The sequence below is a fragment of the Macaca nemestrina genome, chromosome 13, assembly GCF_043159975.1.
Source record: "Macaca nemestrina isolate mMacNem1 chromosome 13, mMacNem.hap1, whole genome shotgun sequence".
Lineage (NCBI taxonomy): Eukaryota > Metazoa > Chordata > Mammalia > Primates > Cercopithecidae > Macaca > Macaca nemestrina.
This window is the reverse complement of record NC_092137.1, coordinates 18,511,187-18,537,081: the sequence shown is the minus strand read 5'-3', so window position 1 is coordinate 18,537,081 and position 25,895 is coordinate 18,511,187. Positions and strand designations below refer to the sequence as shown.

General features: G+C 38.0%; 2 protein-coding genes across 22 annotated transcripts in view; one reads left to right on the top strand and one right to left on the bottom strand.

Annotated features, from left to right (window-relative positions):
* Window positions 1-926: 926 nt before the first annotated feature.
* LOC105479893 (retinol dehydrogenase 14) lies at window positions 927-10,182 on the top strand. The gene is made up of 2 exons (XM_011738214.2): window positions 927-1,400; window positions 5,850-10,182. The coding sequence occupies exons 1-2, from the start codon at window positions 1,008-1,010 to the stop codon at window positions 6,465-6,467; spliced, it is 1,011 nt and encodes a 336-aa protein (XP_011736516.1). The 5' UTR covers window positions 927-1,007; the 3' UTR covers window positions 6,468-10,182.
* Window positions 10,110-25,895, bottom strand: part of LOC105479897 (uncharacterized) — a 226,813-nt gene continuing 211,027 nt past the window's right edge. For 17 of the 21 annotated variants that reach the window (XR_011611489.1, XR_011611480.1, XR_011611483.1 and 14 more), the window contains 2 exons: window positions 16,308-16,388; window positions 14,656-15,183 (listed from right to left, as the gene is read on the bottom strand). Coding sequence is in view for 1 of the 21 variants with exons in the window: in XM_071076265.1 (XP_070932366.1) it covers window positions 10,896-10,994; window positions 12,167-12,229 (162 nt within the window). In the remaining 20 variants the exon portion in view is untranslated. Of the gene's footprint in view, window positions 10,995-12,166; window positions 12,230-14,655; window positions 15,184-16,307; window positions 16,389-17,554; window positions 17,632-25,895 lie in introns of those variants that run through there. The other 4 variants (XR_011611511.1, XR_011611510.1, XR_986155.2 and 1 more) reach the window with 3 other exon arrangements.

Sequence of the window (25,895 nt, the reverse complement as noted above, 5' to 3'; positions counted from 1 at the left end):
TCCCTGTGACACTAACCCTGATATTAATGAGGCATTTTACAGTGAGCCAAGCACTTTGCCTTCCATCGTTGTGTGTAATAGACCTATGGAGAGGGCAGGGAGGCATTTGTAAATGGCCTGTTCAGAAGCCTATATTTACAATAAGTCCAACCTTTTCCCACCGTACCTCTGCCAGTGTCAAGATCATTTGAAGATGATTTTCTTTTTTTTAGTAGGGACCAGTGACATAATGCCTTGTTTAGTGGTTCTCAAAGTGTGGTTCCCAGATCTGCAGCAGCAGCACCTGGGAACTTGTTAGAAGTGCAAATTATCAGGCCCCATCCTGTACCTATTGAATTACAAACCCTAATACTGGGGCTCTGGTTTTTTGTTTTCGTTTTGTTTCATTCCCCTGCCCCGAACCCCCACCGCAAGTCCTCCAGGTGATTCTAATGTGCATTTAAGTTTGAGAACTACTCGCCCATTCTATTTCCAACTGATTCATGTTGCTTAATTCTTTGTCTCATCTATGAAAAACAGTCCTACCTCAGACTTCAGCTTGTCAGGGCCCATTCCCCAGACTGGTGAGTTGAACTGAATTTACAAGTCCCAGGAGCCCTCAAAGGAAAACACACGAAATGCCCTGAGGAGTGGCATTTGTAACAGGGCCTGTACAGAGATCTGTAATTCAAAGTACTCATCAGGCATTCCCACGGGGAAGTGCGCCCCAACTCTGGGATTTCAATACGTATGAACCCCAGCAGCCTGAACACTGTGCTGGGTGCCCAGCCTCCATCATTAAGCTGGGAGCAGGTTTCACGGACGGCGCAGGACCCGGGGCGCTGAACTCTCCCAACCAATCAGGCGCCCCCAGAGGGAAACTACAAGTCCCAGGATGCCCCACGCACACCGTCAGGGGCCGACCCGCTGCGCCCCAGAGTTCTCTGCGTACAGGTGTCTCCTGGGTTCCGGTAAGGCGGTGGCTTCGGAACTCCCGTGGAGGGACCGGTGGGCCCTCGGGCCCGACGATGGCAGTGGCCACTGCGGCGGCAGTACTGGCCGCTCTGGGCGGGGCGCTGTGGCTGGCGGCCCGGCGGTTCGCGGGGTCCGGGGTCCAGCGGCAGCGCGGAGGCGGGGACCCCGGCCTCATGCACGGGAAGACTGTGCTGATCACCGGGGCAAACAGCGGCCTGGGCCGCGCTACGGCCGCGGAGCTGGTGCGCCTGGGGGCGCGCGTGATCATGGGCTGCCGGGACCGCGCGCGCGCGGAGGAGGCGGCGGGTCAGCTCCGTCGCGAGCTCCGCCAGGCCGCGGAGTGCGGCCCAGAGCCCGGCGTCGGCGGGGCGGGCGAGCTCATAGTCCGGGAGCTGGACCTCGCCTCGCTGCGCTCGGTGCGCGCCTTCTGCCAGGAAATGCTCCAGGTGTGGGCCTCGGGGGGCCGGGCTGGTGGGGAGGGCCTGGGCTGGTGGGGAGGGCCTGGGTGGGCACGGGGTGGGAGGGGACTGCGGGCTGGGGCGGAGCCTCGAGGTACAGCCCTGGGGTTCAAGGTGTCACCTTGGGAACCGCTGAGGGTGAGAGGAGTCCAAAAAGCCACGTAGAGGTGGCCGGGAAGCTGCAAGGTTGAGAAGGAAAGATTAACTGGGAGGGCTGCCTTCTGTCCTCTAAGGATGTCGAGAAAGAAATGGGCCCAAGAGAAAAATAAACCAGTTTCTGAACATTTCATTTCGTTATATGAGGACCGTCCTGGAGTAGATCCATGGCCTCTGAATTGTTTCTCCTGTGTCAGAAGTGAATTTGCACCGAGCTCTGTCTTCAGAACCCCAGAGCACTAGGGGAAGTTGCTAGCCAAGGACCTCAGATCAGTCCTTTAAAAAAAAAGTTCTCCCTCCCGCGGCCTCTGCTCCTTTTCTGCTGGCGTAGGGCGCTAGCTCGCTGCCACCAGTAAACTCAGCACCATCCTTAACGGGACTGTGGCCTGATTTCCAAGTAGAATAGAGCTTGGAACCCAGTGGTCATGCTCCATACAGGGACAGGAGTAAAAATAATACCCAGCATTTATTGAAGATCTGTGTGCCAGGAGTTGTGCCAAGCATTTCAGATTTTCCTTTTTGTTTTAAATGAAAATGAAGTGTCCTTGCCTATAACTTGTCATTGAAGCTACACAGTAACCCTGTGGAGTAGGCATTATTATCCCCAGTTTACAACGCAAGGAAACTGAGGCATAGGAAGGCTAAGCAACTTGCTTGTAGTCTGTCTGCAGAACACTTGCTTTTAACCCCTGTTCTTTCCTCCTGCTGCCTGGCAGTGAGGTGTGAGGATTTCTTTGTGCAAATGGTAAGTATTTCCACATAAGTGGATGTTTTCTGCTGAGACTGAGGTAGAAGGGTTTCTTGCAGGGATAACTGGCACTCAGAGGGCATTTGTTCAGAAGAGTGAAATTTAAAATTAGCTGGGACAAGAAAGGTGCCTATATGACATGGAGTCTCTTGAGTCTATAGAACAGGTTCCCAAATTTTCTCAGTAATTTTTTCATGATGCCGTTAGCCCAGAAATATTTCCCAGTTCATTTGTTACGTAGTTAAGTCCAAACAACTGTAAAACCAAAAGTATCTGATATAGGTCTCAATAAATTTAGAAAGTTTATTTTGCCAAGGTTAAGGATGCATCCGTGGCACAACCTCAGGAGGTCCTGAGGACATGTGCCCAAGGTGGTCGGGGCACAGCTTGGTTTTATACATTTTAGGGAGACATGAGACATCAATCAAATGTGTAAGATATACATTGGTTCTCCTGGAAAAGTGAGACAACTCGAAGTGGGGGCTTCCAGGTCATAGGTGGATGGGAGACAAAAGGTTGCCGCCTTTTGGGTCTTTGATTAGCCTTTCACTGAATGTACAATTTACATGTGCAGGAGGGATAGAGGAATAATCACTTTTGGCTTAGACTGGCTCAGTGAGTCTGCATTTTCACATAAACAATAGGGCAGAGGCAGCAATCAGATAAGCATTTGTCTCAGGTGAGCAGAAGGATGACTTTAGTGTTCTGTCTTTTGTTTGGCACTTGTGAAGATGAGCTATCAATTTATTAATACATTGCCAGGGTGAAATTCAACAGAACTGTTTTAGGGTAAAGATCTTAAGGCCCATGTGGGCAAATCGTGAGGGTGGTATGTAGCTTCTTTTTCTTTGTAGCTGTCTTATTTAGGAATAAAATGGGAGGCAGGTTTGTCTGAGGCAGTTCCCAGCTTGACTTTAACCTTTGACTTAGTGATTTTGGGTTCTGAGATTTATTTTCCTTTGACACAACCTAATAAGTAGTTATGTCCTAACAACTTAGTAGCTATTTGAGAAGATAGCATATAATTGAAAGAAAAAATAATATCTTTATTTTATTCTTAAACAGCCATAACTACTAATGGGAAATGTATCCCTGTTGGTCATTACACCAGTGTCTGAAACCTTGGAATCAGATTGGACACTGCCACCCTCATTTCCTGTTCTAGGTAGATTTTTAGCATTGTTCTTGTTTTTATTACAGCAACTGCTAACAGCTGCTTAAAAGTCAGCTCCACAAAGAAATAATGTCATTGAAAGGAATATAGCACAATGTAATGTTCAAGCTGTGAACCACCTGGAGCTAGTAGTTTTTGAGGTATTGAGCAAGTATCACTGTGTTTCCCTCGAAAATTTAAAATATTCCACAACACCCTGAGAGTTTGCTAAACGCTGTAGGCCACAGTTTGGGAGCTGTTGCAGAACTAGAGAGTTGGTTTTTTGTTTACTGCTAGTATTTAATTATTGTGTAACACAGGTTAAGAAATAATACTCATCAGTGAGATTTTGGAAGCATTAAAAGTGGGTCTTTCTGTTCCTCTTTAAAATATAGTTTGGACTGGGTGTGCTTCTTTGGCAGTTGAGGCAGAACTAATTAAAAAATGAGGACACAAAGAGATAACTAAGTTGTCCTTGCTTCTAAGTATTTCAGTTCCTGCCTGGCTCTGAAGTTAAGTGACTATAATTAGAAGGGGAAAAAAAATGGAAATTTAGATTTCCCACAGGTTGGTATTCTTGGTATTTATTTCATTTATCTCCTAGAATTTAAAAAACAGTAAATGATAAAATTTTAAAATGACACAAGCCCAGCAAAGAATGCTGGCTAACAAATGATTAATTCAGGAAACTCTTCCAAAGGATTTGTGGAAAAGAATACTCCTTTCTTTCCCCCATGAGTGAACTCTTGCCTTCTTTTTGAAGTTGACTATTGGAAAACCCAAAGTTGCTCAGACAGGGCAGAATGAGAAATAGTTAATCCTCTGACAGGTGGGCTTTGATAACAGTTGTGAAATGTAACACATTTTTCTTTTCACTTATAGTTGGCAGAAGGGCCAGTGAAATTTGAAAGTTGACCTCAAATTAATCATGGGTCATCACAGTGTCTTTACACTTGGAACATGTTGTGCATTTTTTTGTCCATCAAAAGAAACATAGAACAACCGAGAAAAGGCTAGAGAAGACGATCTTACATGATTTAAGGAATAAAAAGACATCCCTATGAGAACAGTCTAAATTTTAGGACTTTAATTTGGAAAGATACAAAAGCATATGTTCAAAGTATAAAATGTTGATGATACAGATCTCCTAAATTAGAGTCCCCTTTACGCTGGATATTTTTACATTACCTATTTAATTTTTTTCTTAATCTTTGATTATTCATTATGAATCTTGATTTATTCATGATGTTCTCTCCAGTGTTGTTTGCATTTCTGACCTTTTCTATTGCTTGTTTCAGTTTTAAGAAAATGACTTGAAGTTGTTCCACCCCCATGGTGCCATTTCCCCTGAGAGAACTACAGAATAAAGCAACCATAAGTTTCCTTTGGTGTTGATAACTAGTAGCTCTGGGAATAAACTATGCTTATCTGTTTTCTACTGCATATGGTCTGTCTAGCTTTCATTGCCTCTCTAGCTGTTTCGAAAATCCCAATTAGAAAACCATGCCAGCTTACTAATTAAGAAAATAGGCCTTGGTGCCAAAGACTTAATCTTCAGATCTGATCTTATTTTGCTACTTAGGAGCTCTGATACTGGTTAAGTCACCTAGCCTGTGAGCTTCATTTGCTTATAGAGTTGTTGGAATTAGATGTGGTGACATGTGACAATCACAAAGCCAGGCTCCTATCAAGCTTGTGCATCTGGTTTTTTTTTTTCTATTTTTCTCTCAATTATTGGAAGCTCATAGAAGCTGTTAGTAGAATTTTAGTAGTTTGCAAGTATTTTTAAACATTTTATCATAGGTACACATTATAATTTTGATATGATCTCAGTATTAACCTGATAACTCCCAAATTGATATTTTCCTAGTTCAACTGAAATTAAAGGGAGAAATATGGGATTATAGGAGCACCTTGACCTCAAATTGACTGTATTTCTGTTTTGAGAAAGATCTTGGTACTGATCACGTAGTCAACTTTCTAGTGCAATGTTAAAGTTTATATATTTGTAAATGTTATAAAAGCATAAAACCAGAAACTAAGTCTTACAGTTAGTTTCTACATCTTTTATTGGAAGATGACTGTGGATAAATGTCTTTCTGTATATCATTTTAATAAATGAGAAAAAAGAGCTGTTGAATAAAAGATCATGAATATCAGTATTTATCTGAGGAACATCCTGCAGAGGAATCCCTTTCCCCATTAATTAAAACACAAAATTGCCAGTGTTTCAAGTAGTTATCTGATTGATAGATCAACAACAAATTAAATGCTTTTAGTCTCAAGTTCCCATTTTTATTAAAATGTAATTATCATGAACAGAAAAAGCAATACAAGGCATGTGTTCTTAATTCTGCCATTCTCTTTTCGACATTTAAAGGAAGAGCCTAGGCTGGATGTCTTGATCAATAATGCAGGGATCTTCCAGTGCCCTTACATGAAGACTGAAGATGGGTTTGAGATGCAGTTCGGAGTGAACCATCTGGGGCACTTTCTACTCACCAATCTTCTCCTTGGACTCCTCAAAAGTTCAGCTCCCAGCAGGATTGTGGTAGTTTCTTCCAAACTTTATAAATATGGAGACATCAACTTTGATGACTTGAACAGTGAACAAAGCTATAATAAAAGCTTTTGTTATAGCCGGAGCAAACTGGCTAACATTCTTTTTACCAGGGAACTAGCCCGCCGCTTAGAAGGCACAAATGTCACCGTCAATGTGTTGCATCCTGGTATTGTACGGACAAATCTGGGGAGGCACATACACATTCCACTGTTGGTCAGACCACTGTTCAATTTGGTGTCATGGGCTTTTTTCAAAACTCCAGTAGAAGGTGCCCAGACTTCCATTTATTTGGCCTCTTCACCTGAAGTAGAAGGAGTGTCAGGAAGATACTTTGGGGATTGTAAAGAGGAAGAATTATTGCCCAAAGCTTTGGATGAATCTGTTGCAAGAAAACTCTGGGATATCAGTGAAGTGATGGTTGGCCTGCTAAAATAGGAACAAGGAGTAAAAGAGCTGTTTATAAAACTGCATATCAGTTATATCTGTGATCAGGAATGGTGTGGCTTAAGAACTTGTTACTTGAAGAAAAAGAATTTTGATGTTGCAGTAGCACTGCTAAGAGGTACATGTGGATATTTTGGAGTTACTGAAAAATTATTTTTGGGATAAGAGAATTTCAGCAAAGATGTTTTAAATATATATAGTAAGTATAATGAATAATAAGCACAATGAAAAATACAATTATATTGTAAAATTATAACTGGGCAAGCATGGATGACATATTAATATTTGTCAGAATTAAGTCACTCAAAGTGCTATCAAGAGGTTTTTCAAGTATTTTTGAGTTTCATGGCCAAAGTGTTAACTATTTTTACTACGATGTTTGGTGTTTGTGTGGAAATAATCTGCCTGGTGTGTGCACACAAGTCTTACTTGGAATAAATTTACTGATACAAATTCTTAGCTGTGTATTTCTTTGGAGGCTTCACTGAATACAGTCCTTTATCATATCACCATTAGCCTCTGCTGATCTTGGTCTGCCCAGTCTCTTCTTGCCACATATCTTGTATACTGCTCTGAGAGATAATATTTCTAAAACCCAAATCTATCACATTCCTGCTTGAAAAACAGTGGGTTTTGAGCCTTAAAAAAAAAAAAAAAAAAACTGCAGAATTCTTTCTTCAAAAGAAGTGTTTCACTGAAATGTAGAAGCTGGAGGGGTAAAGCAGGTTATTGCAGTGCTGCCAAGGTGGAGTCCCCAAAGGCTCTTCCTAAAGGGATTTCTTAGAATATAGTGGTTTATAAACCACTTTTATTTCAACTGAAGATTAAACTGTTGAAGATAGAGTTGAGGTTCCATGAGACGGCACCATGCTTACCCTATACTCTCACACTCAGCACTGTGCAGTAGAACTTTGCAGTGAGGGGAGGAATACTCTGCATTGTCTGATGTGGTGGACTCTAGAAACATGGGGTTATTAAGTACTTCAAATTCAACTGAGAACTGAATTTCTAATTATATGTAATGTTAATTTAAATAGGCATATGTCTAACAACTGGTATCTTGGACAGTACATCTCTGGTCATCCCATCAGATAACCCAGTCCTGATTTTAGAACAGTCACCTAGTCACTTGCTTTGGGCCTTTCTTGATAGTGTTCTTTCAGTCTGGAATACCCTCTCCTTTCTCCTTGGAAATACAGCTTAGCCTTTAGGTCCCTTTCAAATGTGTTCCTTTCTCCAACCCTTGTAGGCAGAGACAATTCTCTCTTTTTTCCCCCCTTGATCTTGGTACTTTTACTAGGAGTTTAGGAGTTCATTCACAGGTTCAGTTAGATAATCAGAATAGAAATTCTCTAAGGAAAAGAGATTTATTATTAGCTTTCCTCCCTCAAGAATCAAGTATAGTGCCACCACATAGTAAAAAATCAGGAAATAATGGCATGCATAATTGAGCCCAAATAGTAATATTGTAGGCATCTGTGTTACAACATCAAAAGTATCTACTTAATTTCAGTTATTTGTTTCACTATCTCATATTGGAAAAAGGAATTATACTAAAGTATAGACAGTTACACTGAATTTAATGACTAGTCCAGGGATAATTCTTGATTGGTTATTATTTTTAAGACCATTTATAATATCAGCTTATGAGTATCAGCTATTTTCAAGAATGGCAGGATCTTGGCATATCATGCAGAAGATCTGTTTTCTGTTAGAGCATTGCCTTGTGAATTGGAGAAACAGCGTATCATCACAGGTGTGTCTCTGCAGGTGTAGTGGATATAGCTGCATCATGTTCTTTGAAATATTGTATTTTTAAAAAGTAATCCTACAAAGAGACCTGCTGAACTTAGAAATATGGGCAGGAAATATACCAGAATGCAACTTGGAAAAATGGAAGCTAATAAATCTGTCCTACACCTCGACTTCATTAAAAGGAAGCCCCTTTTTTTCATTTAATACCATCTTTGGCTGGCTGCATTTTGATACTTGATGCTTTTCAGGGGATTTGGACCTTTTGTAAGAGTTGAGCCTTTCAGAGTTCTTGTTTGTGGCACCATAATAAAAAAATATATTTACTTACCATAATGGAAAACTAGAAACTTATCTGGAAACACCAACTATTAAGGTAAAATGAGCTGCCATTTGGAAGATGTCCTTCCCATCACTGTTTGATGGAATTGAGGACTAAGAGCTCCAAAATGATGAGTTAGATTTTGAAGAAGTCCTTAACTTCCCCTCCTTCATTCTCCCTTTTGCTGACTCACTTTAAACCATTTTACTGGGCAAAGAAATAAGTAAAAGGCAGTCCTGTTATTTTGATACTTGTTCTCATCCTCAGCAATGTATTAGAGGGGAGACTGTATTGTGCCAGATAATGGAAGAATTGAGTTGAAAGCCCATTTTCCATGCTGGTTCTCGGCTTCTTTTTTTTTTTGAAAAATTGACTCCTGTTTCAAGCAGCTTATTCTGAGAAGGGTTAAGGTTGCTGGCCTTCTGTTTCAACTTTCGCTCAGAGTAACTATTTTATATAGTGGGGTTCTCAGTAGCATTTAATTGGACAAGGGGTTTCACAGCGTAAACACACCACCACATTGAGTTTGACTAACAACTCTACTGTGTAATGCTTCCTGTAACCTTGGCAAGTTACTTAACCTTCCTGAGCTTTTTTTTTTTTTTTTTTTTTTTGGCTCTATATTGAAATATAAGTGTCTGCTTTAAAGGATTGCTCAGTGAATGAAAGCATCAGAGTAGGTAAAGCATTTAGCAAAGTGCCTGGCACATATGGGCACACATCCATTTCTCCTTCCACAATGCACATAATCATTACTATCTATTAGCAGTAATAGTAATTAGCGATGCTAATGATTAAGCAAGTACATATGATGGAAACAAAACTCTAAACCAAGGCTCAGCAGACTTCATCTAAAAGGCCAGATTTCTTTTTCTAATCTTTTAAAAATGTAAAAACCATTTGTAGCCAGCACATACCATACTATTGTACTGAAATGACTGGTACAGTCTTCCAGCCCCAATGTACTCACCTACTTGTTTACCTTTAAAACACCTTGTTTGGGAGTAGTCGTCATATATGCTGTGATTCCTATTACTCTATAAGTCTGCTGTTGTTTTTCTATATTATTTCTAATTGTGGACAACTATTTGCTTGCAGACCAGGAAGCCTAGAGAGTATATTTTAAAGGTCTGTCTCCAGCTATAGATTCTGGTGTGAGGAAGAGCAGTTATCTGCCTTCAACTCCCTCCCCTGACAAACTTGCTGGGCCTGGCCATAGATCTGAGGGACTCTGTATTTGAATATTTAATTGATTCCAAATGTCCTGTGGAACACTAAAGAGAGAACATGTTACTAATCACCCTTCAGGAGCTTGGCCCCCACAGACAGCTTCAGATGTTCCACAAACCTTCTCTGGGCAATGGGGAGTTAAATTAGTTACAGGTTAACATGAAGAAAGGTAGTTTACTCCTAGAGGAAACTAAGACGGAATGCTTAGTTTTATGCAGACGGTAAGGAAGAGCTTTTGCTAAGCCAGATGTGTAATCAAAGTGCAGTGGAAGCACTTTTAAGCAACTGCCATCTAAGAGATTTGCAATAATAACTGATTCTCTATTATCTTTTTCTAAAAAAAAAAAAAAAAAAAATGCGAATGCACATAGCATGTGAAACTCCACGCTGATAGACTTTCTTCTAGCACACAACAGCCCTTCTGCTTCCTCTTGTTCTATTATATACTTAAGAGTAAGTTGTGTACCATTTGTTATTCACTTAGCAAATATTTATTGAGTACCTATTATGTAACCAAGCATTATTCTAGTTCCGCTCGTGCAGAAGGCAACAAAGAAAACCCAACCCAATTTGTGCATGCATGTATCAGCTGTGCTGGTTAATAATCACATTACAAATTATTAATCATACTGCAAGTCAATGAAATGTGAGTACAAAGGGAATTTATATGAAAAGTAGAAAAGTAGTTTTGTGAAAAGTAAGTGAAAGCAAGTCATTAAAAATTTACTGTTGACTAAAGTTTCCAAACAACTATCAAATACTAAAAATAAATACAAAAATATAAAAGGAGTCTGTAGTTAGTGCTTTGCAAGTAACTTTAAACTGTGAGTCCATTTTAAGGACAAAAAAGCTAGAAATCCGATATTACTATTTAAGTGAGTACAGGATTACTTCAGAGATACTTCTGATTTTGTTCCAGATCACCACAATAAAGCAATTATTACAATAAAGTGAGTTATACAAGCTTTTGTGTTTTTCCATGCTTGTAAAAGTTATATTTATACTATACTGTTGTCTGTTAGGTGTATAAGAGCCTTATGTCTAAAAACAATGTACATACCTTAATTTAAAAATACTTGTTTTTGCTAAAAAACCTCTAACAATTATCTGAGCCTTCAGTGAGTCATTCTCTCTCTTCTGGTGGAGGGTCTCACCCCGATGGCTGCTGACTTCAGGGTGGTGGTTGCTGAAGGCTGGGTTGGCTGGAACAATGTCTGAAAATACGACAACAATGCAAGTTGCCAAACTGATAAACTCTTCCTTCCACGAAATATGTATCTGTAGCATGTGGTGGTATTTACCCGCAGTAGGACTTCTTTCAAAATTGAAGTCAATCCTATCAAACCCTGTTGCTGCCTTCTCAACTACGTTTATGTAATATTCCAAATCCTTTGCTGTCATTTCAGAAATGTTCACAGCCTCTTCACCAGAAGTAGATTCCATCTCCAGAAACCACTTTCTTTGCTCATCTCTAAGAAACAATTCCTCATCTCTTCAAGTTTTATCATGAGATTGCAGCAGTTCACTCACCCTTTAGGCTCCACTTCCAATTCTCTTGTGATTTTTACCTCATCTGTGTTTACTTCCTCCAAAGAAGGTTTGAACCCTCAAAGTCATCCATGAGGGAAGGCTGGACTCAGATTTTTTCTAACTTCTGTTGATATTTTGACCTACTCATATGAATTATGAATGTTCTTAATGGCATCTAGAATGGTTAATACTTTCCCAGAAGATTTTTCAATTTATTTTGCCCAGATCCGTCAGAGGAATAACTGTGGCAGCTTTAGCCTTAGGAAATGTTGTTTTTCTTAAATAATAAGACTTTAAAGTCAAAATTACTCCTTGATCCATGGGCTGCAGACTAGATGTATCAGCAGACATGAAAACATTAATCATTTTATACATCTTCATCAGAGTTCTTGGGTGGCTATGTGCATTGTCAGTAAGCAGTAATATTTTGAAAGGCATCTTTTCTAAGCAGTAGGTCTTAACAGTGGACTTAAAATTTCAGTAAACCATGCTGTAAACAGATGTGCTGTCATCCAGACCTTGTTGTTCCCCTTATAGCACATAGGCAGAGTAGATTAAACATAACTCTTACAGGCCTTAGAATTTTTAGTATGGTAAATGTGCATTGACTTCAAGTTAAAGTCATCAGCTGCATTAGCCCTAAACAAGAGAGTCAGACTGTCCTTTGAAGCTTTGTTTCCATGCATTGACTTCTCTCTAGCTCTAAAAGCCTCAGACCGCATCTTCTTCCAATGGAAAGCTATTTTGTCTGCATTAAAAACCTGTTGCTTAGTGTATTAGTCCATTTTCACGCTGCTGATAAAGACATACTCAAGGCTGGGCAATTTATAAAGAAAAAGAAGTTTCATGGACTCACAGTTTCACGTGGCTGGGGAGGCCTCACAATCATGACAGAAGGTGAAAGGGACGTCTTACATGGCTGCAGGGAAGAGAGAAAATGAGAGACCAGCAAAAGGGGTTTCCCCTTGTAAACCCACCAGATTTCATGAGACTTATTCACTACCACGAGAACAGCACAGGAAAGACCCATCCGCATGATTCAATTACATCCCATGGGTCCCTCCCAGAACACGTGGGAATTATGGAAGCTACAATTCAAGATGAGATTTGAGTGGGGCACAGCCAAACCATATCACTTAGTGTGGCCGCCTTCATCAATGTTCGTAGCTAGCTCTTCTGGATAACTTGCTGTAGCTTCTGCATTAGCACTTGCTGCTTCACCTTGCACTTTAATGTTGCAGAGATGGCTTCTTTCCCTAAACCTCATGAACCAACCTCTGTTAGCTTCAAACTTTTCTTCTGCAGCTTTCTCACCTCTCTCAACCCAGATAGAGTTGAATTAGGGCCTTGCTCTGAATCAGGTTTTGGTTTTAGGGAATATTGTGGCTGATTTGATCTTAGAAGATCAGTTTAGGCAGCCCACTAAAACTTTCTCCATATCAGCAACGTTAGGCTGTTTCACTTGCTTATAATTCATGTGTTTCCTGGAATCGCATGTTTAATTTCTTTCAAGAACTTTTCCTTTGCGTTCACAACTTGGTCAACTGTTTGGCACAAGAGGCCTCACTTTTGGCCTTTCTTGGCTTTCGACATGTCTTCCTCACTAAGCTTAATAGTTCCTAGTTTTTTATTTAAATTGAAAGATGTGAGACTCTTTCTTTCACTTGAACGCCTATTGTTGTGTCTCAGGGAATAGGAAGACCCAACGAGAGGGAAAGAGATGTGGGAATGACTGGAGCAGTCGAACACACACAACATTTATCAATTACATTTGCCATCTTATATGGGCGGGGCTCCTAGTGCCCCAAAACGATTACTATGATAACGTCAAAGACCACTGATTACAAATCACCATTACGGATAATATAATAAAGTTTGAAATACATATTTTTTTTCGAGACAGAGGCTTGCTCTGTCGCCCAGGCTGGAGTGCAGTGGCGTGATCTCTGCTTACTGCAAGCTCCGCCTCCTGGGTTCACGCCATTCTCCCGCCTCTGCCTCCCGAGTAGCTGGGACTACAGGCGCCTGCCACCATGCCCAGCTAATTTTTTATATTTTTAGTAGAGACGGGGTTTCACCGTATTAGCCAGAATGGTCCTGATCTCCTGACCTCGTGATTCTGCCTGCCTCAGCCTCCCAAAGTGCTGGGATTACAGGCGTGAGCCACTGCCCCCAGCCATAAAGTTTGAAATATTGCTGAGCATTACCAAAATATGACATAGAGACATGAAGTGAGCACAAACCATTGAAAAAAATGTCACCAGTGGACTTGCTTCCTGCAGGGTTGCTACAAACCTTCAGTTTGTTTAAAAAAAAAAAAAACGCAGTATCTGCAAAGCACAGTCAAGTGAAGCATAATAAAACAAGGTATTCTTGAACAATGTAAGAAAATGAAATCCAAGTGATTCCATGTTCAAAAAGAAAAACAACAAAGATACCAGCTGAACCCCTAGCCTTATATTAGAAGATAGACAAAGAAATGAACATGCTTTAAGTTCAAACATTTTGTGGTACGTATCATTCATCTTTTTTATTTTCTGCTTTAATCAACTTTTTAAATGTAACCAATCAATTCAAAGTAAGAATGCTTCTATTGTACAGCAGGGGTATCACTTCATATCGGAAGAGTTTTTGTTTGGTGGGATTGACAATAAGTGTGTTCTGTGTGGTGAAGCGTATTTTTCCAAGGAGTTCTAATCGAAATTTGGGAATAGTTTTATTTTTTAAAATGCACCAGTATATTGAATTGATAACTTGATATATTTGGTCCTAAAGTGTTTTTGCAGCCAGTTCTTAAAATTTAGTTTCATCATCAGTTTTGTTTCCCTCTCTCTCATTTAAAAAGCTCCTATTAATTGTGATAAATAAGTTTCTGAATGTTTAATAAAGTTATTTTTCAGTATGTCATTTTATATTTGGAAGTTGCCATGTTACATATGAACTAGTCCAGCCTAGTTTGTCCTGAGTTGGGGGTTTTAGAGTCTATTAAAAACAAAGAAGTTTCTACCTTCCTTTATAATGTTGAACTTAAGCACTTGTACCTTCCTCTTTTTTCTTTTTGGTATAACCCACAGATATAGATAGTTCTCCAGCTTTTGACAGAATGGAATTGGTTCTAAATCTTCCTAATAGCCGCCCCCCACCCCCGCCACCCCGCCTTTTGCTACTATGAGAATAGTAAGGTGAATAAATAGTAGAATTTTAAGTTGTAAACAGATTCAAAACATTTTATCTGTGCAGACATACATATATGTTGGCATTTTAGTTATATCTTGAAGTTATCCACACGGTTTGAGGAAATATTGAGCACAGAAAAATATATAATCATTATTAGTTTGTGAAAAAAGCAAAGCGAGTTTCTGCCACCAACCCATGAAAGCACAGGAAATGGCTTCGTGTAGTAGGTGTTTGAGTCTAGGCATTCTGTTGACAGAAGTGGGTTCTACCCAGGGGTTTTGTGTTAATGTAATCAAACACTTCAGAGCTGCAGCCTAGCAAGATCAAGTCCACCCACCTCAGAGTTTATCTTTAGCTCATCTGGAAGAGTTTATTTTAAACATTGAACATTGTTTGCTGCTGTTGAAATGAAAGTGAGAGAGTTACAAGCTTTCTTCCACTGCCATCTGGCAGGTTTACTGATGGATCGGGTTCTTTAATCCATGTAACCCTGTGTGTGGGAGCTATTGTCTTTGTGTTGATCATGCAGCTGGCTTGGCTGAACTTTAAAAAGCTTACATAAAGCTATCAAAAGCCATCCTATAGATAAATGAAGTTGAGGATGTTGCAAAAGTCACTGAGGCCTTTTTGGAGAAGGCTTGGATATGTATTTTTCATTCTTCACTGAACACACAGTTTGCATCTTCTCTTTATGAACTGGAAAAGAGGAAGATAACTGTACCGGACATTTTGAAACAAATAACTGAAGCTACCAAAAAGTGATTATTCTTAAATAAGAAAAGTATTGTAGCATAGTAGAAAGGAAAGAAACAGCAGATTGGGGGATCCATATTTCATTAAAGTAAATGTGGGATGTAAAAAGTCATATGAGTGTGCTCTTTTTTCAGTGGAGGTTTGTCTGGCTTTTTCTTAAGCCTATATATGGCATAGGGATGTTCAATGATGAACTTATTACATACTTAATCATTAGTTATAGCATCCTCAGGTATAGTACGACACAGAATCTCATGCAGTAGGCTACTAAGTATAATAATTTACAACCAACTCCAGGGTACAATTTCAACCATATTCTCAAATGCATACATACATCTGCCTTAAGAGATTGCATGCAAAGAGTAGACTATGTGCAAGATAGGGTATCTCGCATAAATTTTTATTTTATATTTGTAGGAACATAGGAACATAAGACAAATGGAACATGAAATATCTTGGATATGGTGAACTGGTATTCAGTTTTCTTTCCTACCTACATCTAGAGTGCCCTTTTTTATCTTGCATGAGTTGGACAATTTAAAAACAAAAACAAAAACAAAAACTATGTTGCCTATGTCATGAATGAAAACCAGTTTCCAGCAAACATATACCCATGAAATTAGATGTTGAGGGGACAATTGAGCAGGCCTTTTTACCTACCGTTTTTAGCTATTTTCTTCTAGCAAGAAAGGCCATAGAAACAGAGTCATATTTTTGTTTAGTTTTTTTTTCTTTGTTTTTATAACAAGAGGCAACTGGGGCAGACTCTACAATGATTCCATGTCTACTCACCTCCTGATGGGTGTTGAGAGGAGGTTGCAGTGGCGGTGGTATCCTGATCCCAGTTCCCTGATGTTTTGATCCTAGTATGACACACATGAATCCATGTGTTTTAACTTGTATTTCCATTGGCAGCCTTTAGGTCTTACACCTTTCTGAAGTTGCAGATTTGGGCAGAAGTACTACCTTCCCCTCGCAGGTCAGTTCTTGTGTATTCTTGGAGTCATTTCTATTTCTAGAACCTAAGCAATTCTTCCAGCCCTTCCCATTATTTTATATATACTTACTTTACTGTTTTCTGTTCCTCTCTCCTTAAAATATCTGGGATGGATTCTGTTTTATATAATGAATGTAGTCTAGCAGGATTACTGACCAGAAAGGAAAAACATAAGTTGGTAATTAAAATCACTTTGCAAATGACCAAGCCACGGCATATATAGAAGGCACAAAGAAATTGAATATTACCACTTGAAGGACTGGGGGTGGGTTGGGGGAAGAGAGGCAATCAGTATGACATTTCTTTAATCACAATTTTACAATGTTTCAGCCTTAGCTTAGTAGCCTCAGATATTTGAATTTGTCAAAATATCTGTCAATAATGAGAAACCAACAAAAGAACAGGAAAATTTTCTTTGGGTAGCAAAATGTATCCCAATAAAGAAAATCCATTTGGGAAGGCAACTTGTACTCAGAATCTTAATTAGCTCTTCTAGAATCAGAGCACAGGAAGTGACTTCTGAGATGGAATGTTTAGTGGCATTAGCAGTAGTATCTGCATTAGGCCCATCCTTAAGCAGGAGATTTATGCTCTGGATGTGTCTCTTTAAGTGGGCCTTGTAATTATGCATTCTGTTTTGCCGACTTTACTGCATCTGAGTGACTTTTTTTTTTTTAAATAAGTGTTTATCATTTAAATGTTTCTAGCCTGACTGAGGAAACATTTTGTCTCTGCTGTATGACAGAGAAGTAGAAGGGGCCGAGTGAACCAGTCGCATTCAAAGACACAGCTAAGGTATAGAAAGATATTAGTCACAGTTTTAGACACTGACAGTTGAGAAAAATCTATATCAGGATACAGATATTCCTATATGAGAAATATGATACTTCATTTCCTAATATATTTCTGGTGAACAGATTAATTTATCACAGCTGTGTTCCATTTAGGAAAAATGTAATAAATACGAGGCTTCCTTCAGCAACCAGCATGATTAGGACTGTAGAATGACTCGTGATGGATCATCCTGCATAAGTGTTTTGGGTAGTGTGAATGGATTAGAAAGACATTCATGACCGAATCCTTGGTTACCTTAGGAATATTTATTTATATGTCTATGCTGCAAATCAAGTCAGAGAAGTAGAGATAGGAAGGGATTCAAAGGTTAGTTGTGAGTGGTCAAGCACTAAACTGTGAGTACACTGAAAGCAGGAATCTATTTGAACCGTTTCTGCATCCTGCTAACATCTGGTGTGGGGCTATTATATATCAATCACTCACAAAATATTAGGTTGACAAATTAATTAGTTAATTAATGACCTGAAAGCTCAAGTGTCTACCACATTACTGATAGTCAAGGTAGATGGAGCTGATTTGGCTGTCCTGGTAGATGGTCTCTTATTATACCCTAGGAAATGAGTTCCATCTTTATTGAAGAAAAGAGAGCTCTTCTGGCTTGTGAAGACAATGCTGGATTCTTCTTTAACACTCGTATTTAACAGTCAAAATCGTAGGCACGAAAATGCTGTTAAGAAAATGCGGCATTATTTTTGACAGTGATAGTCAATGGTAATTGGGAATTAGTATAAGGAAAACTAGAATGTCTACAAAGAAAGCATACAGACAATCATCATCATCATCATCATCATCATCATCCTGCCACAAATTCCCCTAGAAACTTCTGTATAGTTCAGTCAAATTATTGACTACCATCTTCTAGTTCTTTCTGCAGATGCCTGTGTATTTTAGTAAGCAGCCTGTCTTCAGTTGACAGATGTGACTTGCTAAATCCAACACAATTAATTTTGCCATATTTAGTATTAATTTACTCCAGCTCTTAATTAAGTTTCAAATAAGTTTACATGTAGGAAAAAAACTAAAGAAGACTTATTTTCTTTTTAAAATAACGCCACATTCTTGCAAATCCCTAAGACCATGGCTCATCAGTTAATAGAATAAAATAGGAAATGTGATTAAACTCATTAGGGAAAATTATTTCTAGAATAAAAACTACTATTTGAGATAGTTTACATATATTATCTCTAATTCTTGTAACAGCATTGTAAGCTATTCTTATTCCTATTTTATAGATAAGGAAACAAGGCTTTAGAAAACTGAAGTGACTCATCTGAAGCCATGATTTGGACCCAAATCTTTAGGGTTTAGAACCTTTGACTTTTTTTACTCTACCAGCAGATCCTTCTTTTAGTGAACTAAAACGATGTACTTAGAAAAAGTTAAAATTTCCTCTGAAATAAAAAAAATCATAGATATTTAGCCCTCAAATATAGTTATTATTCAAAATCTTTCTCTTTTATATATTCATTTTCTAGAGTAGATGTTATTTCAAATAAGATTATTTGTGCCTGATAGGTCAAGAATGCGTTAAAAAAATTTTCACAGACTACTATATTTAGTTTCTCTGTCAACACAAGTTAATTGAAAAGGTTTCTGCATAATATCCCCAAGTGTAAATTATTTATCAGGGTGGTTAAATAACCCAGTGCCACTCTAGAGTGTTGGTTTCCTGCCAGAGGGATATATATCATCTTTCAGGGGTTTGGAGAAATTGCACAAACAATGAACATGTCTGAGTTAAATCACAATACGATGATCAAAAGAACCATATTATAGTACTATATAGTAAATGCAACTATTTCTTTTGAAATGCAACTGTTTTAACTCTTCAACATCTGCTGAGAAGAGATTAGACATAACTCTGAAAACCCACTAAAGACTCCAAATATTTAGTATAGCTTTCCCACTATACAACCGATAACATACTTGACATAGCAATATTATTTCATAAAAAGTGCCTGAATAAAATTAGAGTTCACGGAGAAAACACTGTATTTTCCTTTTCAAAAATATTATTTAAAGGAATGTCAGCTTCTAGACATGATGGGCTAAATTACTTTGACCAATTTTTATTCCAGAACTACTAGAAATTCTGCATGAAATTTAAATAGATAGATAGATAGATATCCATATGTCTACTTTTTTTTTTCTTAAAAACATCATAATGCTACAAGCTGGTGAAAAATTTTTAGGTCAAAATCAAGCCAGCATGAAAGTGAGAACCCTAAAAGTTAAGAGAGAATGCAAAATCAGTTTTACCCAGAGAGCATTTGTCTTCCTAGAAGAAACAACAATGAATGTGCACGTTTGTTTTGACTGCCTAGCACCTCAAGGACAACAGAAGTGAAAGTCTGTAAAAAATCTGGGGTTTGATAGATACCTACACAGATTCACATGAAGCTGGATTCTGAAGAACTACATGTTCATCTTAAGGTATGCATGAATTAACACTATTATACTCTTAATTCTCCCATGGAACAGGAGAGTTGCCTTAACACTGAACAGAGAGGGTATGTATAAAGGGAAAAAAAGGAAAATCTTTCCCAGGAAGGTTACAAGTTAAGCACTGGCTTCCATACAGAAGTACAAATGATTTTACCAGGGCAATCCAAGAAAGTTCAAACCATCGATTTGGTCTAAACTTGTTAGGGACTGATAGTATACTAAATGACTGGCAGGAAAAAAACCCGTATCTTCTTTGAGGAAGATAACTTCATACAAAGGCTTGGGCAGCCCCTGTAAATAATTTTTTTAAGGGCAGTGAGTAGCACCGAGGATACAGGTACAGATACCATGAGTGAGAATCAGCAGCACTGATCCAAATATTTCAGATATGGGAATTATCAGACATAGAAAGAAAATAGAGAATAGGAACAGAGGCAATATTTGAAGAGATAATGAAAATTTTCTAGAATTGATGAAAAACAACAATTCACAGCTCCAAGAAGCCTAATTTTAAATAGAAACATTGAAAAGGCATATATTAAAAACTTATGTGTACACACGGGTGGACATAAGATCCACAGATGTTCAGAGAATCTTTATTAATAATTGCCAAAATTTGGAAGCAACCTGCCCTTCAATAAGTGAGCAATAATAAACTGTGATACATTCAATCAATAAAACAGTATTCCTTCTCACATGAAAAATGTGCTATCAAGCTATAAAAATACAAGAAGGAACCTTAAATGAGTGTTACTAAGTGATAGAAGCCAAACTCAAAAAGCTTCATACTATGTGATTTGAACTACATGACATTCTGGAAAGGCAAAACTGTGGAGACAGTTAAAAGATTAATGGTTGCCAGAGGTTGAGGGGAGGGAAGAATGCATAGGTAAAGTACAGAGGATGTTTAGGTCATCTAAACTATTCTTTGTGGTATGACAATGGTAGATGCATATCAAAACCCATAGAAAGTACTATTCCAAAAGTGAATCCTATTTAGAAAACAAAAAGTATTCATACCAAGATACATAATAAAGAAACTATAGACAACAGAAGGCAAAGAGAAGATCTTAAAAACCACAGAGAAAAAGAGAAAGATCATCATTAAAAGAGAGGCAGTTGATGAACAACTACCTTTTCACCAGCAATTATGTAAGCCAGGACAGAGGAATTAATTTAATGAATAAAAATAACTGCCAACTTAGAACTCTATACTCCATCAAACTATATATCAAGAATGGATATGAAACAAAAATGTTAACAAACGTACCCAAACTGACAGAACTGGCCACAGCTGAACCATATCAAAAGACATTCTAAATGATTCACTTCAGTTTTAAGGAAAATGATTCCAGATGGAGGTTCTGAGACTTGTGAAATAAGCAAAACAAAAAAAATTAAGTAAAAATAAAACTGAAAATTATATTATAAAATAATAATATAAAATAATAAAGTAAAATGATGACTTATATCTAACAATATTTAGGTATAAATCAGGAAGGAGTAAATTGAGTTAAAGTATTCTAAATGTTTTCCATCGTCTAGAAATAATATAAAAGTAAAGATTGATATTAAAATGTAAGTCGAGGTTACATGATACAATTGAGAGTAGCCACTGAAATAATATTAAGATGGTATAATCTCCAAACTAAGAAAGCAGAAAATAACCAGAGAGATAAAAGTAATCTTTCTGAAAAAAAAGATAGTGTGAGTCACAGTATAATATGAGAGATTTAACCAAAACTGTACAGTTACAATAAATGTAACTGATTAAATACTTCTGTAAAAAGAAGAGATTTTAGACTTTTTTAAAAAGTCTAATTTCATGCTGTTTCAAGAGATGCATCTTAAATGTAAGTATGAAGATCGATTGAAAATAAAAGAAAGAAAAAAGATGCTTCAGGAAAACAGTAACCAATTGAATAACCAGTTATTCAGTTAAGTTATTTAACTTATTCAACTATATTAAGACAAACTAGAACTTAAGACAAAAGCCATTAGCATAGAAAAACAAGATCACTTATAAGAAAAGTTTTAATTCACCAGAGAAATATAACAGTTTTTTAAAAATTGCAAGAATTTAACTGCATGAAAATTTAAAATTGTGGAGTCTCAAACGTACACAACAAAAAGCAAAACTGTGTATCTTCAAGGGAAATAGGTATATCTACTGTCATAGTGGATTTTTAAAATGCATCTCTCTCAGTAATTGAGAAAGCGGACCAAATATCAGTGAGCCTACAAATGTTTTGAACAACAATTTTATTAATAAAGTTGATGCAATGTATAGATACGGAACACCGCACTCAACAACTCCAGGATACATCAAGTTTCAAGCACATGCAGAATTTCAAAATGTGACTTTCTATTGGAGTATAAAGCAAGGTTCAACATATATTATGGATTTGAGATTACATGGAATGTATTCTCTAATCACAATTCAGCTAAAATAAACATCAGTAAATGATCATTTGAAACTCTCATAAGTTTTGAAAGGAGGGAAATATACTTCTAAATTATCCATGGATCATGTAAGAAACCAAAATGGAAGTTGTTATTGTTTTTGTTTGTTTTTGAGACTGAGTTTCACTCTTGTTGCCGAGGCTGGAGTGTGGTGGTGTGATCTCGGTTCCCTGCAACCTCCGCCTCCTAGATTCAAGCGATTCTCCTGCCTCAGGAGAGTCATGCGCCACCACACCCAGTCAATTTTTGTATTTTTAGTAGAGACAAGGTTTCTGCATGTTGGTCAGGCTGGTCTCAAACTCCCAACCTCAGGTGGAAGTTTTAAAATATTTTGAAAAAAAAAAAGATAATGAAATTATAGTCTTGAATAAATATATAAAAATAGAGCATAAGTGGAAATCAGTCATTTATGTGGTTATCTCCAGAAGTTAAAGAAAGTACAGCAAAAACTAAAGGAAGGTTTTAAAAAAATTAAAAGCCAATGAAATGGTTCCTCTATTGCTAACCCTTCTGACACCAAATGTGTGGGGTACCAGTTTTTCAATTCTCTGCAATTACCAGCTGGGTGTCCAATTATTCAATTATATTCTGACATGATCTACGAATAATTAATGTCAGACTCCAAGAGTTAAAGGCGCAGTCCCACAAGACCACTCTCCCCTACAACTTAAGGCATTGATTGCAAGTAGTGGGTCCACAGGTTACCTACATTTTGTCCAACTTGGCCACAAATCAGACGTTCTCAACAACCTATCCTCAGGTTCAATAATTTGCTCACAGAAAGTGGATCATCATTCCAGCACATGGATGCCTTCAGCAACCCAGAAGCTCTTTGAACCCCATTGTTAGGGGGTTTTATGGAGGCCCCATTATATAGGCATGATTGATTAAATCGTTGTCCGTTGGTGATTAAACTTAATCTCCAGTTCCTCTACCCTCCTCAGAGGCTGGGGGGTGGAACTATAAATTCCAACCCTCTGATCCTGTGATGTAACCTTTCATTATGAAGAGTTAATCCAATCAAATATTCATCGGCTTAAGAAAAGTTGCAAGAAGTAGGTTGGTTAACATGCCCTGTTCCTTAGAGAGCTCTCTGGGGTGCTGAGCCTCTTCCATCACATCTACCAGCAAGCTCTCTTTCCACTTTCCATTGACCAGGTCAGAAACAGTCATACCTACTGACTTATGGATGGTGCCCCATCTCAGACTGAGAAAACTGGCAGATGCTTTGCAAGTGGCTTACTTCCTGAGGAGCATGTTGTTATTTTCCCTGGCATCTGCATCCTCTCATCAGCCTGCTTTATTTGATAATATTATAAGATCTCTCAGACATGCTGTTCGCGTCTGCCTATTTTAGCATTGTCTACTAATACAGAGGAAAGTAGTGTATGTTGAGCAGTTTTTCATGTATCAGGTGTAAACCTGGACAGTTATCTGTGATATAGATCAGTAACCATTTTAATGAGAAAGTTGTTATGCAAAAGTCAAATTATTTGCCCACTACCATGCTGTTTGTAACTGAAGCAGCGTAAGTGCAAACCCATGTCTGCATGCCACCCCAGAAATTCTAATTTAATCGACCTTGGGTGGGTCCCAGGCATTGACTTATTTTTACGGGAATAACAAATGTTTTGAATAAGCAGCCAGGATTGAGAATGACTACATTAAGAAGATATCCTGAATAACACAGAGAAAAAATGAGCTTGATCTACGCCAGCTCTCAGGAAATGCATGATGTCTTTGAACAGGACTTACCCTTTGCCTGCATGCTTTTCTTGCTTTCTTCTCTCACTCTGGCATCACCCTATGATATCCTATTCCTAATATTTCTTTAGATTTGGAAGATGCCTTAACCCAAACATTTTAGATATATTAGTAATGGTTTTCAACTGTTCTACTATCTATATGTTACATTGACACCCCTGAAACTTATGTGTATGTTGAATTTAGACTTTCATGATCATTAATTAAAAAAAAACTGTTTGAATTATCCCCAGGACATTTTTGGAGGCCAAAAGTTCTGTTTGACATGTATGTTCTTCAGTGTTTGTGGACTTACATGAATATTGACTGAATTTTATACTTTTTTAAAAAACGGTTAAAATTTTTAAAATGAAAGTGATAAATCAATCTAAGTTTCATAATTCTTACATGTTTGAGACTAAATTGCCAAGTAGTTCATAGTCATTTTGTTGTTCCAGTTGAATGATTGAATAATGAATGAATGAAATGAAATGTGTGTACTGAAAGCAAACAATTGATGACCTTGATGAACCTCAATATTCGTTGGGCTTACACTCATTGTCGTTCTGTTCAATTATAAAATCCAATTTAAAACAATTATTAAAGAATAGAAATAAAATGCTAAAAATATTTCTAGGAATAAAGATTTTTATACAGAAATTGTAAGGTGTAATTAGAAATTTTGCGATTTATATTTATCTGGGACCAGCTCTTTCTTACAATATATATGCTTGTTCAACTTAAATATATTTGACTTTTATATACATCTAAGAAATATATCATGTCTAGGAATAGGTGTCTGACTTTGTACTTTGATCTTTATAACACTATGAGGTAGGTATTATTAGCCCCTTCTACAGATGAGAAAACTGAGGCTTAGAGGGGGAAAGTGGCAGCTGTTAATGAGTAGGGCAGGTGGCCAGTCTTAGGCTTCTACTCATTTACTTGTCATCCTGCAATCCCATAAGCTTTTAGACCTTTTCCTCACTCAACTTTCATGAATCCCGATGAATGTGATCCAAAAAATCCTAAAGTAAGACCCACCTTCTTCCCAGATATTTTTATTTTCATTTTCATTTTAAAGGCTGTTAAATATCCAATGGAATGATTATCTACTGGTAGACTTTCAAGAGCTATAAATTAAACTAGAAAAGTGGGTGGCTACTCCTAAATCTCACCTTTCTATACATTAATCCCAGTTATCAGAAAAAAAGAATCTTCTTTGTGAGAACAAGGCTCCAGCCTCTTCTGAGTGGAGGGAAACCTTTTTCAACTGATCACCATCATCTGAAGGGGCTTCAACAGAACTGCATAGTACCCCAGAATTAAATAAATTACACGTGTGGTTATAAGAAAGTTAAGCACTTATTTACCCACATCATTAGTCATAGAAGTTCTCGTATGGAGGAACAACCCAGCCCCACAGGTCAGCCACTTCATGTTTCCTTAACACTTCCACTGTTGTTTAAACACCCGCTTCTTGATTTATGACTATACTGTGGCCTCAGGCTGGGCCTAATAACGCAGCACGTACCACCCCCGATCAGAGTGACACACACATTTCCTCGCACCAATTTAAGTCATCCCATATGTGGGCTCTCGTCTTTTATGCTGCTATCTGGAAGTTCATGGAAACAGGTGACCTGTGTTGCAAGCCAGGGACCTTTACTTCAATATGAAGACTTTCAGCAAATGATTCTTACTTCTTAGCTAACTGCAGCCACTCAGTATTCTTGAAGCCTTTTAACCTTTTTTCTACCTGCTTCTTATTTTTCTCCAATTGGGTCATTTACTTCCACTGGGAATGCTTTCCCTTACCCTTACCCTGTGTGAACAATAATTATTTTTCACTTTACTTACAAAATTGCTACCCAAGTGATGAGCTTCAGGTCACATACCACCACCACAGGAAGCCTTTCTCATTTCCACCTCTATTGATCCCTTAGCATACTACCGCAAGTCATGGCTATGGTGTGTCTATATCTGGGTCAGATCCATATGTGTCTCTATGCCTGGCGCATTTAGGCAACCAGAAGAAGTCAACTAACTATTATGAAATTATCTGTGAGTATAAGTATCTTTTATATTCTAAATATATACTGAGTGCTAGTGATACATAGATTAATAAGACTGATTGGCCAGGTGTGGTGGT